The 16,471-nt window shown below is 54.1% G+C and overlaps 1 protein-coding gene across 3 annotated transcripts in view; it reads left to right on the top strand.

Moving 5' to 3' along the window:
* The first annotated feature begins 13,427 nt into the window (after positions 1 to 13,427).
* The window catches only part of CPLANE1 (ciliogenesis and planar polarity effector complex subunit 1), a 49,133-nt gene continuing 46,089 nt past the window's right edge, over positions 13,428 to 16,471 (top strand). For 2 of the 3 annotated variants that reach the window (XM_076073934.1, XM_076073936.1), the window contains exons 1-3: positions 13,429 to 13,839; positions 15,373 to 15,467; positions 16,302 to 16,437. In XM_076073934.1, the coding sequence (XP_075930049.1) occupies positions 15,387 to 15,467; positions 16,302 to 16,437 (217 nt within the window). In that variant the 5' untranslated portion in view covers positions 13,429 to 13,839; positions 15,373 to 15,386. Of the gene's footprint in view, positions 13,840 to 15,347; positions 15,468 to 16,301; positions 16,438 to 16,471 lie in introns of all 3 variants that reach the window. The other variant, XM_076073935.1, reaches the window with a different exon arrangement.

Consider the following 16,471-nt stretch of genomic DNA (forward strand, 5'->3'; position numbering starts at 1 on the left):
TCAGCCTCTCACTCACCCCTCACTCACCCCTCACTCACCCCTCAGCCTCTCACTCACCCCTCACTCACCCCTCAGCCAACCCTCACTCACCCTTCAGCCTCTCACTCACCCCTCACCCCGCACTCACTCACCCTTCAGCCTCTCACTCACCCCTCACTCACTCACCCCCTCACTCACCCCTCACTCACTCACCCCTCAGCTTCTCACTCACCCCCTCACTCACCCCTCACTCACTCACTCACCCTTCAGCCTCTCACTCACCCCCTCACCCAACCCTCACTCACCCCTCACTCACTCACCCCTCAGCCCCTCACTCACCCCCTCACTCCAACGATTAGCAGGGTTGGCTACGTACGGTACAAAATAAATTCAACATACATACCCCCTCACCACCCCTCACAACGAACATCTTCCTCACTACCCCTCAACATCCCTCACTCCCTCACCAACTTGACCATACCTCACCCACTCCTCACCATCCTCCTCACCACCCCCCTGTGGCTAAGCGCCTGCTGTGTGTCTTCACGATTGCTATTCACCATCCTTCCGTGGTCGCTAAAATAGAGTACCACTCAATGATTCTGGGTCGGAAACTCAACAGTATCGACTGACCCGCGGATTAACCGCTCTCTGGCATAGTAACGTGGAATATCCAGGGCTGTCGACACGTGTTCAAATAGTCCGTGGAAGCGTTGAAAGATTAATTATTTATTAATTTCCCCTGTTGGGGGGGGGGGATCAGGAAAGCTCTGGGATCGATCTGGGTACTGGAGACCCCCCACCCCTCCACCCCCCCCCCCCCCCCCCCCAAGAAACCTTCACGAAGTAACTCGGCCCGTGCCGGCGGCGCTCGTGGTGATTAGAACGTGCGAGTTGTAATCCACACGATCGCGGGTACAATTACTCTCGCGAAGGCCACCGGTGTTGGCCCTCGACGATGAAGCGCCGGCGCTGCTTGGCGAGCTCACACGAGGGGAGGGTGGCGTGCGGTGAGCCCCCCCCCCCCCCCTACCGGGCCCATCTCGCCTTTTAGTCTCAACACTGCCGCGGTGCTTGCGCGCCGCGCGCGGATCCCAGGATTCCGCATGGACGGAGATGGGAGACAGAGAGAGAGAGAGCCAGGAGCGGTTGAGAAATTCGCCGCTGGTGTTTGGCGTGAGTCGGAGGCGACGCGCTCGCCGCTTCGCCAAGCGGGGCCAAGCAGGGCCAAGCGGCGGGCATCATCGCGCGTTAATTGCGGTGGCGTGGCATCGGTGGCACGGCTCGTTGTTCCGCGGTGGAAAAACAAGCGGGTGCCTCCTAAGCCACTCTGGGCTGGCTCGGCGCACGGGGCCGTGGCACGGCTCGGTCGTGCAGTGGGAAAACAGGCGCAGGCACCTCCCATGTAGGCTGTCCGAATGTGCAGAGTTAAAGGAGCGGTTTACGTAAGTCGGCTCCAATTCACGGACCACCAATTGATGGCGTTTGTTGTGGAGGCCGCGTGGGTGGGGGCCGTGATTGGGGGCCGTGGGTGGGGGCCATGAGTGGGGGCGTGGGTGGAGGCCGTGTGTGGGGGCCGTGTGTGGGGGACGTGGGTGGGGGACGTGCGTGGGGGCCGTGGGTGGAGGCTGTGGGTGGGAGCTGTGGGTGGGGGCCGTGGCTTGGGGAATGGGGGGGCCCTCCCCCCCACCACTCCCGCCCTCCTGTGCGCCCGCGTTGGACCCTCGTGCGAGGTTCAGAGTTTTCTGGTCGAATCGAAGCCGGGGGGGGGGGGGGGTTGGGGGGAGGGGTGATAAGATGGGAGGGGGGGGGGTTTCTGTGGGGGGTTTGCATGATTTGTGTGCTGCAAGGTGCTCGCTTTCGTCCATTCCGCACTGGTTTTCATTTCTGCTGAAGCGCGATTGTTTTGGCTCCGATTTCTGTTTGCTTCGCCGGCTGCCCTTGCGTTTGCGTCATTTGATTTTTGCCATTTAGGTGAGCCACGTCACTCTTTTGCACAAGGGCTCCGTCCTGCTTTCTTTAGATCTCCCCTACTTACACAAAATCGACCTGAACACCCGAGTTGAAACGCAATCGGTGCGTGTGTGTTCGTGTTCCTGTTTCGCGTTGAAGGGGGGCGGGGGTGTGGTGTGTGTGCGTGTACACGCTCGTGAGCGGTGGGGCCGATTGCGTTTCAAGTTGAGTTTTCAAGATGACTTTGTTCGCCCAGGGTGAGAGCTCAAGAGAGCGGGGACGAGTCTCATTTTGCCCGAGTGAGCCGGGTCACCGCAGTGACAAAAGCAAGAGTCTAATCACAAGTGCTGTGACAACGAAGAAAGCAAATACATACTCTTTGTTTTTTTCGGTCAAGTCACGTAGGTATAAAATATATACCGACAGAACCAACGAGTATGGATTCCTGCAGTCACGAAAGCTTGACATCAAGAAAGCAAATACAGTTTAACACGTAGGCTTTCGCGACCAGTATTAATCATAATAAAGGCTTTTGGGTTATATCGCGTAAGTATAAATGTGTCGCAACCCTCCACCACCCGACACGGTCAATCAGCAAAACAATGTGTCACGTTAACAAAACGCCAATAAGATACTTCTTCAGCACACCACATGAATGTTGTGGATTCACTCTTCAAACACGCCGGTGGGCTGGAGAAGTAACTTATTGGCGTTTTGTTAACGTGACACATTTTTTTACTGATTGGCCGTGTCGGGTGGTGGAGGGTTGCGACACATTTATATTCACGCGATATAACCCAAAAGCCTTTATCATGAAAGCAAATATAATTCGGGGATAAGCAACACAATACAAATGAGAGAAAACATTAAACAAAAAGAATGCACGACCTTCTTAAGAATACTAATACATTTTACTTGTAAAACAAAGTATATTCTCAAGGTGTGTAGAGAGAGAAAGAGATAGAGGCCGGACCTAATTCTGCCGGTCACGGAAACGTGGCCACTCTCTGCTGGCCCCCTCCTCGTGTGTGCGATGCTCGCTTATCAGTAGCACGGAGAGAGCCAGGACAGAGGGTGGGGGGGGGGGGATGGAAGCTTTAAGCGGCTTAGCGGGTGAGTTGAGACAAACTCTAAACACCACTGCCTCTCCCTCCCTCTCTCAAGCACGATCCTTCGACACCCACGCGGCTCATCACACGTGGCCACTCGTATTTAAGCCGTCGCGAACGCAAACCCTACCTAAACAACTTACTCACAAAAAAATATGCCTTCATGTTTTACGAGTAGCAATAACAACAACAAAAAAGTATTTAGAGAAATGGAACATCTGCACTGAGATTGCATGCAGGAAGCACCACCACGCGCGATTAAATTGAACTCGGACGAGGTGCCGCTGGTCGAGCAAGATCTCAAAATTGTCCCTTCCTCGCCGTCCCGATCCAATCCCTTCTGGGATCGCGCTGCTGTTGCTGCTGCTGTGGTCACCATCCTAATGCGCCATGGTGGCTAGGAGATGTTAACTACCTCGCCTGGTATGCAGGAAGTCGTGTGTTCGATCCTGATCCTGACGATTGTATATTTGGAGTTTGCATGCTCTGCCCGTGATCGCGTGGATTTTTGTCCAGGTCCTCCGGGTTTTCGCTCCACCTTCAGAAACGATAGTTTAGAGCATTCGACCGCTATAAATGTCCACATGATAGGCCACTTCGTTGAGCTAGCATGTGTTTGCCAGGTCGCTTCTGAATGAGAGCTACACAACTCAATGGGCCTTACCTGGTTAAATAAAATTTAGTTTTTAGTTTTGCTGCTGCTGTGCCAACGGAGTGGAATAACGCGCACGTCCAGGATAATAAACACCTCCTCATTCGAGAACCCGAACATCATCATCGCACCTCGTCTTAGCTCTCAGAGTCCCCCTCGAACACACAACAGTAGCGAAACCATCAACCGCATCAGATCATCGACAGGCCGATGTTGCGCATCTTCGTCATAGAGAATGAACGGCAAGCCTGTTGGCCACGAGCCTCAAACTATGGACCATATAGTTTAACACCAATATCATCCAGAATATCAATTTTTTTTGGGAAAGATCGTGTAAATGTATAAATGTGTCGTTTAACCCGCCACTACCCGACACAGATAATTAGTAAGGTTTGTCACGTAAACAGAACGTGCCAATTCGTTACAATATTTTCAATCTGAGTACGAAACGGAGGATCAGATTGTAATTGATGTTGATTTAATCTCCAACACACCGGTGTGCTGTACTAGTTACAAATTGGCATGTTCTTTTTACGTGCCAACCCTTACACATTGGCTGTGTCGGGTGGTGGCGGGTTTTAACGACACATTTGTACATTTACGCGATCTAACACTAAAAAAATTGTCTTATGATATGGACCATATAGCAAACCACCGTTAACTCTGCGCTCCTCCTAAGGATGAGGAGGAATATAAAAGCGACACCAACAGCCCTCCGAAAGCCCTCTCGTCGTGCCCAGCAGACCTCCACATTGCTCCTGCCATGCGCACGACGAGAATAGACACATCGGAATTGGCGACGGAGACGTTGAAGCACCAACGTTTTGGAACACCCCCTTTGGTTTGCTCCCTTCACGTCGTGACACTTTGCTTCAACAAATATCCTGCCGCAGAAGATTAGTGCTGGATAGATACACATTTGCAAATGTGTGAATTCCAACTTTGAGCCTTACCCATGTACTCGATAGTTACATTTTTACGTGCAATTGTATTGAGGGACTATGTGTTGTCTTCGTGTCGTCTGGGAATTGTTGTTTTGCTGCCTTGCCCAAGCTTGCATTTAGTGCTACACAAATCATCAAAAAATGGATGTACTTATGCAATTTGTACTTACATACTTTATTGATTGTATTTACTTAGTTTTAGTATCTTTCTAAGCTTTTCTATACGTTGGACTCCTACCAGGTTTAAGAAAAAATTGTTGTTCTAACTTTGTAACCCGCCCCTACTGGACATATCCCCCCCTAGGTAGACTCGGCCTTAAATTAGGACCTGGTGCGGTGTGTAAACATCGCACCTGGGGAGACAGAGGGCGGCTTCGCGCAGTGCTGACCACACCACGCCCTGCTATGCCCCATTGGCCTTCATAGGTGGTCGCAAACAGCTCCAACAGCAGGTTAAAGGCCATACGGGGCACGTTTTGTTGCTTGTTGGTCTGCTCTGCGTTGGTTTCCTCCCGGTTCTCGGGTTTGCTGCTATCGCGAAACGCACCTCATTGTCTTCGGTCTCAGTGTGGCTTTCTTGGCCAAAGCATGAAATCATCAACCTGTCTGGAGAGACGCAACTCGAGAACAGCGCAATGCGCTAACCACTGCGCCACCGCTCTGCGCGTTCACCCACCATACACAGCCCCCCCCCCCTCCACTCACACCCTGCGCCCCCCACTCTCACACCCCACGCCCCCCGACCCCCCCCCCAACACCCCCCCCCCCCCCCACACACAATCACGCACGCGTGGGCGCCGCTGCCTCAATTGAAGCGAATGAGAGCTCAGCCTCGGGTTTCACTTCCCTCCAATTAAATAAACGACGGAGCGACTGAAGGAGTGGGATGGGGGGTGTTGGGGGAGAGCGGGGAGAGTGTTGGGGAGAGCGGGGAGAGAGTTGGGGAGAGCGAGAGAGAGTTGGGGAGAACGGGGAGAGTGTTGGGTAGATCGGGGAGAGTGTTGCGGAGAGTGGGGAGAGTGTTGGGGGAGAGCGGGGAGAGTGTTGGGGTAGAGCGGGGAAAGTGTTGGTGAGAGCGGGGAGAGTGTTGGGTAGAGCGGGTAGAGTGTTGCGGAGAGTGGGGAGAGTGTTGGGGGAGAGCGGGAAGAGTATTGGTGAGAACGGGGAGAGAGTTGGGGGAGAGCGGGGAGAGTGTTGGGGGAGAACGGGGAGAGTGTTGGGGGAGAGCGGGGAGAGTGTTGGGGGAGAGCGGGGAGAGTGTTGGGTAAAGCGGGGAGAGTGTTGCGGAGAGTGGGGAGAGTGTTGGGGGAGAGCGGGGAGAGTGTCGGTGAGAGCGGGGAGAGTGTTGGGGGAGAGCGGGGAGAGTGTTGGGGGAGAACGGGGAGAGTGTTGGTGAGAACGGGGAGAGAGTTGGGGAGAGCGGGGAGAGTGTTGCGGAGAGTGGGGAGCGTGTTGGGGGAGAACGGGGAGAGAGTTGGGGAGAGCGGGGAGAAAGTTGGGGAGAGCGGGGAGAGTGTTGGGGAGAGCGGGGAGAGAGTTGGGGAGAGCGAGGAGAGTGTTGGGGAGAGCGGGGAGAGAGTTGGGGAGAGCGGGGAGAGAGTTGGGGAGAGCGGGGAGAGAGTTGGGGAGAGCGGGGAGAGTGTTGGGGAGAGCGGGGAGAGTGTTGGTGAGAACGGGGAGAGAGTTGGGGAGAGCGGGGAGAGTGTTGCGGAGAGTGTTGGGGAGAGCGGGGAGAGTGTTGGGGAGAGAGTTGGGGAGAGCGGGGAGAGTGTTGGGGAGAGCGAGGAGAGAGTTGGGGAGAGCGGGGAGAGTGTTAGGGAGAGCGGGGAGAGTGTTGGGAAGAGCGAGGAGAGGGTTGGGGAGAGCGAGGAGAGTGTTGGAGAGAGTGGGGAGGGAGTTGGTGAGAGCGGGGAGAGTGTTGGGGAGAGCGAGGAGAGAGTTGGGGAGAGCGGGGAGAGTGTTAGGGAGAGCGGGGAGAGTGTTGGAGAGAGTGGGGAGAGAGTTGGTGAGAGCGGGGAGAGTGTTGGGGAGAGCGAGGAGAGAGTTGGGGAGAGTGGGGAGAGAGTTGGTGAGAGCGGGGAGAGTGTTGGGAAGAGCGAGGAGAGGGTTGGGGAGAGCGAGGAGAGTGTTGGAGAGAGTGGGGAGAGAGTTGGGGAGAGCGGGGAGAGTGTTGGGGAGAGCGAGGAGAGAGTTGGGGAGAGTGGGGAGAGAGTTGGTGAGAGCGGGGAGAGTGTTGGGAAGAGTGAGGAGAGGGTTGGGGAGAGCGAGGAGAGTGTTGGAGAGAGTGGGGAGAGAGTTGGTGAGAGCGGGGAGAGTGTTGGGAGAGTGTTGGGGAGAGTGTTGGGGGTAGCGGCACCTGCCGCGTGCAGGGGCGCGTAGCCGCGATGATTGCCCCCCCACCCCCCCCCCCTCACGCTGCCCCCTTCTCGAGTGTCCCCTACAAATTGCGGCGGTAACTCGATGAGCGGAGCCATCGGCCATGCGTGCCACGGAACCCAGCGAGCGGTCACAAGCAATCACAGCTCCGCGCTGCGTGTGCGGGGTGCACGCAGCGCGTGCACGGCACGTCGCGTCGACCCACTGCTGGACAAGGGCCTCACAGGGGTCGTTTGACCATACTTTACCACGACGGTGTTCGTTTCCTGATCCACGTATTCCTTGAGTATGTCCCTCGAAAACACGGCACGGCAAACGCGTCAGCAAGGGCACGACCCACACCCGACCATTCGCCCTTGTGTTTCTTTTTGAGAACATGGGTTTCCTGTGTGAGTCTGTGGGTCTCTTTGTGAGAGTGTCGTTCTCTGTGCGTCTATGGATCTCTCTTGAGTGAGTTTACGGCTATCCGCGACTTCCACCCCGGGCTATTTCTGGAGCCGTCCACTCACCAACCTGGGCATTGAACGTTGCTCATCAGCTCCCTACCATGGCAGAGGAGGAGTGCACCTCCAAATCGAACGCCTTCTCTACCTCGCTTCTTTTGTTCCAGTTTCTGCTGCGAGTGTCCGTTTCGCTGCGCGTCACAGCCGAGTTGCCAAATTGGAGTGGAATTGCACCTGCGCCGCCGTGATTCAGGTGAGAGTCACTTGGGTTGCGCCGGGCTTGTGTGTCGCTCTCATTAGCCGGAGGACATTTCACGCCAGCGGAATGCTACTCAGAGTAATACAACTCAATCCGAGTAACGTAATAGTGAGAATGATTTCTAAAGGAGTGGGTGGGGAGACAATCACGCGCTCTCCGGTCGCTTTTGTTTTCCCATTGCTCACGTGGACATCGTTACACTCAATCCCGTACCGTGCAATTATTTTAGGCTGAGTCGACTCACGAGTGGAGAAGGCAGAGTTTGGATTTTGCCAGATGGCACTCGCGTTTGTAACGTAAAGATTTTGTTTTATCGGCCATGATCTATTCACTGCTGGGTGAAGGCGACGCCAAGCCGTCGCCCTCTCACTCGGTCTCATGATGCAGCAAAGATTTAGCGTTAACAGACTGTTGGGCTAAGTGCTGTTAGCGTGCACCTTTAAAGATCGAAACAGCAGCACACCTGGTCGCCTTTGTCTCCCGAGTGGCGATGTTTACACACCACACCAGGTACTCATTTGAGGCTGAGTCGACCTAGGGGAGGCCCAGGACCGGTGCAAATAATCGTCACCGGTGCTTGGCCGTGAGCGGGAATCGAACTCGGGTGGCCGAGTTCGTAGTGCAGCGCGCTAACCGCTACCTCCACCACCACCTCCACCACCTGCACCACCACCACCTCCACCACCTCCACCACCACCTCCACCACATCCACCACCACCTCCACCACCACCTCCACCACACCACCACTTCCACCACCACCACCACCTCCACAACACCACTACTTCCATCACCTCCACCACCACCACCTCCACCACCACCACCTCCACTACCACCTCCACCACCTCATCCACCACCACCTCCACCACCACCTCCACCACCACCTCCACCACACCACCACTTCCACCACCTCCACCACCACCACCATCATCACCACCCCCCACCACCGCCAAAGTGGAAAATCTCCAACATTGCTCACATACCAACCACCACTATACCAGCATCACACGCCAGGCAGTTTTATTCAAGAGGGCACGGTGGTTTAAAGCTGTCGACGATTGCTTCAGATCGCTTGCTTTGAGCGCCGCTTTATCGAGAGTGCAGTGGCTACACGGAACGAGGAAGAATGACGACTCTCGGGCAGATGGCGAAGTTGACTGACAGCACTTAGCGACTCGAGTCCAAACGGTGGAGCGACACACGCGGGGCAGTCACCTCGCTCTCCAAATTGTATTTTGAAACAAAAGTTCAGAGGATGGAGTGGGGGGGGGGGAGAGGCGCCTTACAATCCGGTAGTTGTCCGTGTTTGTGTGTGCCCAGATCTGTGTGCATCGGGAAACCGTGCACGCATTTGTGGAGGGGGGAGGGGGGGTAAGTTTTACTTTCCGAAGCGTCTTATAATCCGGATAATTGATCGATGTTATTGTCAACGGGGGAAGCTACCGTCGTTCAATTGGTTCGCAACGCCCGGGCCGATCCCGGGCCGATCCCGAGGTCGCCGTTTCTATTCGGAACGGCGCGGCAGTTGAACCGATGGTGGACTTCCCACCCCGCACCCCGCACCAAATACCCAGCAAGCAGTACAACAAACGCGTAGACCGCAGTAACGCCGATCAAGCAGCATGTCGAGAGTGGTGGGGCGAGGTGTGGGTACTCGCGTGAGAGAGTGGGCCGACGTACCCTCCTAGAGCTCCCTCGAGTGGCGGCCAATCTGCCAGCAGTGGCGGGAGCAGGCAAAATTGCAGGGTTTGCGCCTTTGCCTATGTGTGTATTGAGTGCCAATGTGTTGTGATAATAGGACTGCAGTGCCAAGGGTCTGTGCGACGAAAGTGGACGGGCAACATTGTTGAGAAAAGCGTCCGGTGTGCGTATCTGAATTCGAGAATTCTTCATCGTCGTCGTCGTCGTTGTCATCATCACATCGGCAGTGGTCAATCCACTGCTGGATGGAGGCCCTCCACCCAAAGCCAGTGTCATCTCTCAGGGTGCCCAGCCCCTGCTGCGCCCGAGCGCGCGCTCCCCGCTTATCGTGGGCACGCACAAGCGAGCTGATTTTATGCATCAAAAATAGACCGATTTCAAATGTTCCGATGTTTGTTACATTTCGGAATGTTTGTGAAGTGTAACCGTGTGTATGGAGGCACTGTTAAGAGATGCATTACCGAGGTTGTGTTATCTGTCAATGTATTTTTGTATCAAGCATGCAAAGAACAAAATATTGTTTCTTGTGCCACCCGACACCCGCCAGTTTAAATAGTACTCCGTTTTCAAACTTTGGGGTGGAGCAGTGGCGCAGTCGACGAACAGCGGTTGTGATACCTGAACCGGTCTTGGGCGTCCCCTGTCACAAACGCGCACTGACCAGCGCGGTGAAGTATGGCCAGATAGCTCCCCACGACCCGCACATGCAACGGATTGAAAAAAAAAGAAAGCGCACGTGTACACGTGTATAACACTCGTCTCATCTTGGCAGTCTGTATCAGTGGCTATGACTCAATGAATAGTATGTAGTGTGCGCGTGACCTTTTATCCACAGCCCTTGAGAGAGGGATACTGAACGTGGTTTGCCCGGTGTGCGCATATTTTCCAAGTCGCCGGTATAGGCTGGAATAATATGCACGTGACCATGTAGCCACGACCATAACGAGAAGAATACTGGATGTGGTGTGCTAAATAACCCCCACGAGCCACGCGGGAGTTCAGAGGGCCATCATCCAGCAGTGGATTGACAAAGTGGCCGCGCACGAACACATCCGCGCCTTATCAATTCGCTGCGGTTCCGGATCAGGGAAGCCACGCGCGATGATTCCAGGCGGATCGTGCGGCTATCAAAAACGATCTCTCGTGCCAGCTGAAACTCACTCGCGTAACTCTCTATCTGTGGTTTGCATCGACAGAATTTGTTTAAGAAAAGACTTAACAAGGAATACAAATGAAGTGATATGAAATGCGGTTTGACGACACCGTTTGCATAAACGGATTCAACAGGTTTTGCCTGTACGTGATCGTTATCAGCCAAATATCAATCCACTTCTGAATGAGGGCCCCCCATAGCCATCTTCGCCTCCTCTGATGGTCTCGCGATGCAACACAATCAATCGAGTCCCTGCACGCGAGCCGATTTCATGGCTCCATCTCCGCTACGGTGGACGTTCACTCGGGCGTGTTCTCCTTGGCTTGTCACTCCGTTATGAGTCTCGACCACCGATAGTTATCCCTCGTAGCCACGCCGTGTCCTGGCCCAAGCACATGTACTTATCTTTAGGAAAAATCATGTCTCTGATTTGCATTTGTTCTATGAGCCACGTCTTCCTCATCCCGTTTTCTCAGTGTAATTCAGGTCACGTATCTCTCCACACTTATCTAAGCACTCTTCAGTTATCTTTGTCCACGAATTCTATTCAATCTTGATTTGAAGCTTTCGTAACTGCAGGAATCCATACTCTTTGGTTCTTTCGGTATATAATTTATACCTACGTGACTTTACCGAAAGAACCAAAGAGTATGAATTCTATTCAGGTGAATTTCAGCTGACTTCCGTGTAAGACTTGCGTCGCTATAATTATCTAGATTTTGTGGAGGTTTTTTTGCGATTAAAAATGTTTAACAATCCCGTAGATTACGATAAGCAGAATGTATAAACAATAGGTATTTAAATTTATAACGCGGACAGAATATTTTCACGCTCGAACAGAGAACGATTCAGAGGCGCGAGGAGCCACCAACAAGTGGGAAGCCAGCCACGCGGTTAGTCGACGTCAACAGTTGCCCAAGATCTGCAGTCATCGATGCTTTCCCACCTGATGATGGACGCTTGTGTTGCGCCCGAAACGTCGTGATTTATTTTATTTTATACCGACGTGACTTTACCGAAAGAACCAAAGAGTATGGATTCCTGCAGTCACAAAAGCTTCAAATCAAGATTAGTCCTCTATCCGTGAAGTTATCGGCTAGTCCATATGTGGGAGGAAACCCGAATATCCGCAAATATCCAACGCGTGCGAGGGGAAAAGTCTAACCCACACAGATGGAACGGGCGGAATCCACATTTGTTTGCTGAACTGCCTTTGCCTGACGAGCCAGAGTTATGGCAACGCCTCGACAACCATGGAGCGTTTTCACAACATTTGCGTGATCCACTAACCCTCGCCGCCTTCACAGTGCTGGATTACGTGCGAACGCCACCACCACCCTGCCAACAAGGACACGGATGAGGCTAGCACCACGTCCGCCCGGCCGCCTTTGTCTCCGCAAATATTCGTTTTTTTATTCTTAGGCATTCTGAACAATGTGCGCGTGTTGAGAACACACTTGTAATATGAAATCAGGTCGAGTCGATGCGGACAGTGAGTGGGACTGTTCTGAGTTCGAGTCATTGATTCACGTGAACATTAAATCGGTGTTGCCGTCACATTTTGCACTATAGCACCACCTGCTGTTCTTCTTATATCGTCGCCTGCATCATCATCACCACCCTTAAATCATTGTGTTTCAGCCATACGCACACACAGCACGATGACCGTGGCTCAGTGTGTATTGTTTGGTCACCATCGTGATTATGATCATCATCTTTAGTATATTCATGATCAGAATCGTCACCCACCATCATCATCAACACCCGCGCCATCACCACTGCCATCACCATCATCATTACTACAACCAGCATCACGACCATGAATTACTCTTACTAACAATCATCGCTAATGCTGCAACCACCATCGTCAAAAGACAAAGACTACCATCACCACCAATCACTTCCACACAACAATGCCATTCGCCACTAAGTGGCGGTGACGTCACCACGACGGTTGTGCCAGGCTAGGTGCACTCCGAGGCCTCGTGAAGTGTCGAAGGTTCGCTGGCAGGAGGTCACGGGACAGATCCGGGTGCCATGGGTCGGCTGACTGAGATGACCGGTAGAAATGCACAACAGCTGTGCCCCTTGCTGTGCCAACTAGTTGCATCTTAGCCGCCCGGCGCTCTGCTCGTTGTTGTGAGCGTCGCTCCTCCGCCCTCCGCTGTTGCTGGAGAGCGACTGCCTCCAACTGCCCAGTAGCAGCAGCGTCCTTCACGAGTCTCCTCCAAAGAAGCCGATCTTGACACCGCTGGTACCGGTCGTCGGCAAATCCACTTAGCTCCACATCCTCCCGGACCGCATCAGCTCTATTTCTTCTCCAGCCCGTGTCGTGCCCGTTTAGCCCGCCTCTATGCGGCCAAACAGAAGCTGCTTGGGCATGCGGTGGCTGGGCATGCGGTGGCTGGGCATGCGGTGGCTGGGCATGCGGTGGCTGGGCATGCGGTGGCTGGGCATGCGGTGGCTGGGCATGCGGTGGCTGGGCATGCGGTGGCTGGGCATGCGGTGGCTGGGCATGCGGTGGCTGAGCATGCGGTGGCTGAGCATGCGGTGGCTGAGCATGCGGTGGCTGAGCATGCGGTGGCTGAGCATGCGGGCTACGTGATGACACAGCCAGCGGAGGAGCTCACTGATGAGAATGTGTCCAGATCTTGCAAGGATTTGTGAACTGCTAGGGCACGCGGTGGCCCCGGGGGTGGGGGGGCACGCGGTGGCCCGTGGGGGGTCACGCGGTGGGGGGGCACGTGGTGGCCCCGGCGATGGGGGCGGCACGCGGTGGGGGGGGGGGGCACGCGGTGGGGGGGGGGGCACGCGGTGGCCGGCGATGGGGGAGGGGCACGCGGTGGGGGGGGCACGCGGTGGGGGGGGCACGCGGCGGCTGGCCACGCGGCTACCGCAGAGCCTCGCCTGCCCGCGGGAGCTCCCGCGTCTGTCAGCGACTCGCCACCCCCCCCCACCGGATGTTTACACCGGAAGTGGGGCGTGTCCCGGGGCGTGGTCACATGGATGACGCACCCGCCACGCCCCCTGACGACGGAAGCGGCGTGGGGTTCGAACGGCGGCCCTCGGACTCGAGGGGTCTCGATCGCAGTCGCCGACAAATAAACAACAACAATAACAACAACAATCGGCAAGAAGAAGAAGTGGTAAACCACAAGTGAACAACTCCCACAGGCGAAGCGGCGCGTGGAGCGGCACCGCGAGGCGGTGAGGATGGACGCGAGCGACAGCGGCGGCGTGGACTGAGCAGGAAGAGTTGAGGCGAGGGTCGAGGTTAGCGCCACATCACCATCATCATCAGCAGCATTCACCATCAGCATCATCATCAGCATCATCATCAGCAGCCTCATCATCATCAGCCTTATTAGCACCAGCCTCATCAGCATCAGCAGCACCAGCATCATCAGCAGCAGTCATCATCAGCACCAGCATCATCAGCAGCATTCATCATCAGCATCATCATCAGCATTCATCAGCAGCATTCATCAGCAGCAGCCTTATCAGCCTTATTAGCACCAGCCTCATCAGCATCAGCAGCACCAGCATCATCAGCAGCAGTCATCATCAGCACCAGTATCATCAGCAGCACCAGCATCATCAGCAGCATTCATCATCAGCAGCAGTGGTATCAGCATAATCAGCAGCATTCATCATCATCATCAGCAGCGGTATCAGCTGCAACATCCTCAGCAACATTATTAGCAGAAGACGCCGCATCATCATCGCCAGCATCATCATCATCACGAGCATCATCATCACCAGCATCATCATCACCAGCATCATCATCACCAGCATCATCATCACCAGGATCATCATCACCAGCATCATCATCACGAGCATCATCATCACGAGCAGCAGCAGCATCATCATCACCAGCAGCATCATCACCGGCATCGTCATCACCAGCATCATCATCACCAGCATCATCATCACCAGCATCATCATCACCAGGATCATCATCACCAGCATCATCATCACGAGCATCATCATCACGAGCAGCAGCAGCAGCAGCAGCATCATCATCACCAGCAGCATCATCACCGGCATCGTCATCACCGGCATCATCATCACCAGCAGCATCATCATCACCAGCATCATCATCACCAGCATCATCATCACCAGCATCATCATCACCAGCATCATCATCACCAGCATCATCATCACCAGCATCATCATCACCAGCATCATCATCACGAGCAGCACCAGCAGCATCATCACCAGCATCATCATCACCAGCATCATCATCATCATCACCACCAGCAGCATCATCACCAGCAGCATCATCACCAGGATCATCACCAGCATCATCACCAGCAGCATCATCACCAGCATCATCATCACCAGCATCTTTAGCAGCAGCAACACCAACATAACCAGCATATTCAGTATAAGTAACAGCAGCATCAGAAGCATCTTCAGTATCAGTCGAATTGCCATCAGCAGCATTTATCGTCAGCAGCGGCATTATCATCAGCATTATATTCAGTAGCGTAAGAAGTTAAAACTTTATTCGCATTATTATAAGCATCATCATCATCCACACGATCAAATGTGCCATCAGCACCATCACTGTCGTCATGAGCAGCATCAGTATTAGCACCATCTTTAGCAGCAACGTTGTCATCATTAGTAGCATCATCATCAGCATCATCATCAGCATAAATAGTTACATCTTTATAAGCATTATCATCAGCAGGATCATCAGCGTCAGCATCATAATTAGCAGCAGCTAAATCAGTAACATTATAAGTGGAATAAAACATCTGTAGGATCATCAGCAGCCTGTGTGTCTACTTGTGTGTGCAGGCTTCTGCAGGAGTATGCAGGGAAGATTGGAGGTTCTGGCCTTGGCCAGCATCAAGCGAAGGAAGCCATGGCCTCAGATCAGATGGATGGGCCTGGTAGGATGTCGCTTTTGACACAATACTTACTTTTTCCCCACCATACAACCGAACCGTGCCGAACCAGTTCGGCGCGGCTCCAGAGGCACCCGGTTTTTAAACTTCACAAGCCGAGCCGTGCCGTTGAGGTCACATGCGCTGGACGTGTCATTGTCCCAGTCCCTGCTTCGTCCCGAGCCAGGTTCAGTTTGAATGTCGCGGTGTGGTACCGGCATCGCTCAGCGAATAGCCAGTGGAAAACCACCCGTGCCGTGCACTCTGGTGCAAAAGGCTGGATGTATCGAGCTGCGTGGATTTTGTTTTGGTACTTAACTCTCAACCTTTGGCATGGGAGTGGAGGCCACGTGGCTTATGGGTGAGATTACTGAGCTGGTGCCGTGGGGAGCCAGGTTTCAGCCATCCGGCCTTGTGTAATCATGATGCTAAAGTTTAGCGAATTGATAAAGACTGCACTAAAATGTCATCACGAAAAAGGTTGGGTAAAAATATCAGCTCTGAGAATTGAAAAGTATAAAGAAGATTTATTTGTAATTATTTTACGTTACGCATAGCAATCATCGCCTCCCTCTTGCGAAAATTTGGCAGGACCCTCCTGACAATAGTCATGAGATTCAGTGGGGCTTTCCAGGCTAAACAAGCATGATGGTAAAATAATACAGCGTACTTTTGACGCCATGCAACAAACATCTCAGTGTCTCTGACACAGCCATGATGAACCACCCGCGAGCCACCCGACCACGTCCAGGTTGCGCCTCGCCGTAAACCACGGCTAATCTCGCACCGTTCTTCTCCGTGCGCCACCACCGGTGCCACCGCCGGTACCGGCACCGCCAGGACTCGGAGAACCTGCTGCTGCTGGACGAGCGCCGCGCCTCGGTACTTTTCCTACCGTCGGGACGCACGCGGCGCCGAGTTCCACGCCTCCACCCGCTGCTCCCGCGCGTCGTCGCCATGGCGCCGTCCAGAAACGGCAAGTCGCAAAGCGCCCACACTGCTGCCGGCGT

This window comes from Petromyzon marinus, chromosome 44, assembly GCF_048934315.1.
Source record: "Petromyzon marinus isolate PM22_M1 ecotype Great Lakes invasive population chromosome 44, UKy_Petmar_22M1.pri1.0, whole genome shotgun sequence".
Taxonomy (NCBI): Eukaryota; Metazoa; Chordata; class Hyperoartia; order Petromyzontiformes; family Petromyzontidae; genus Petromyzon; species Petromyzon marinus.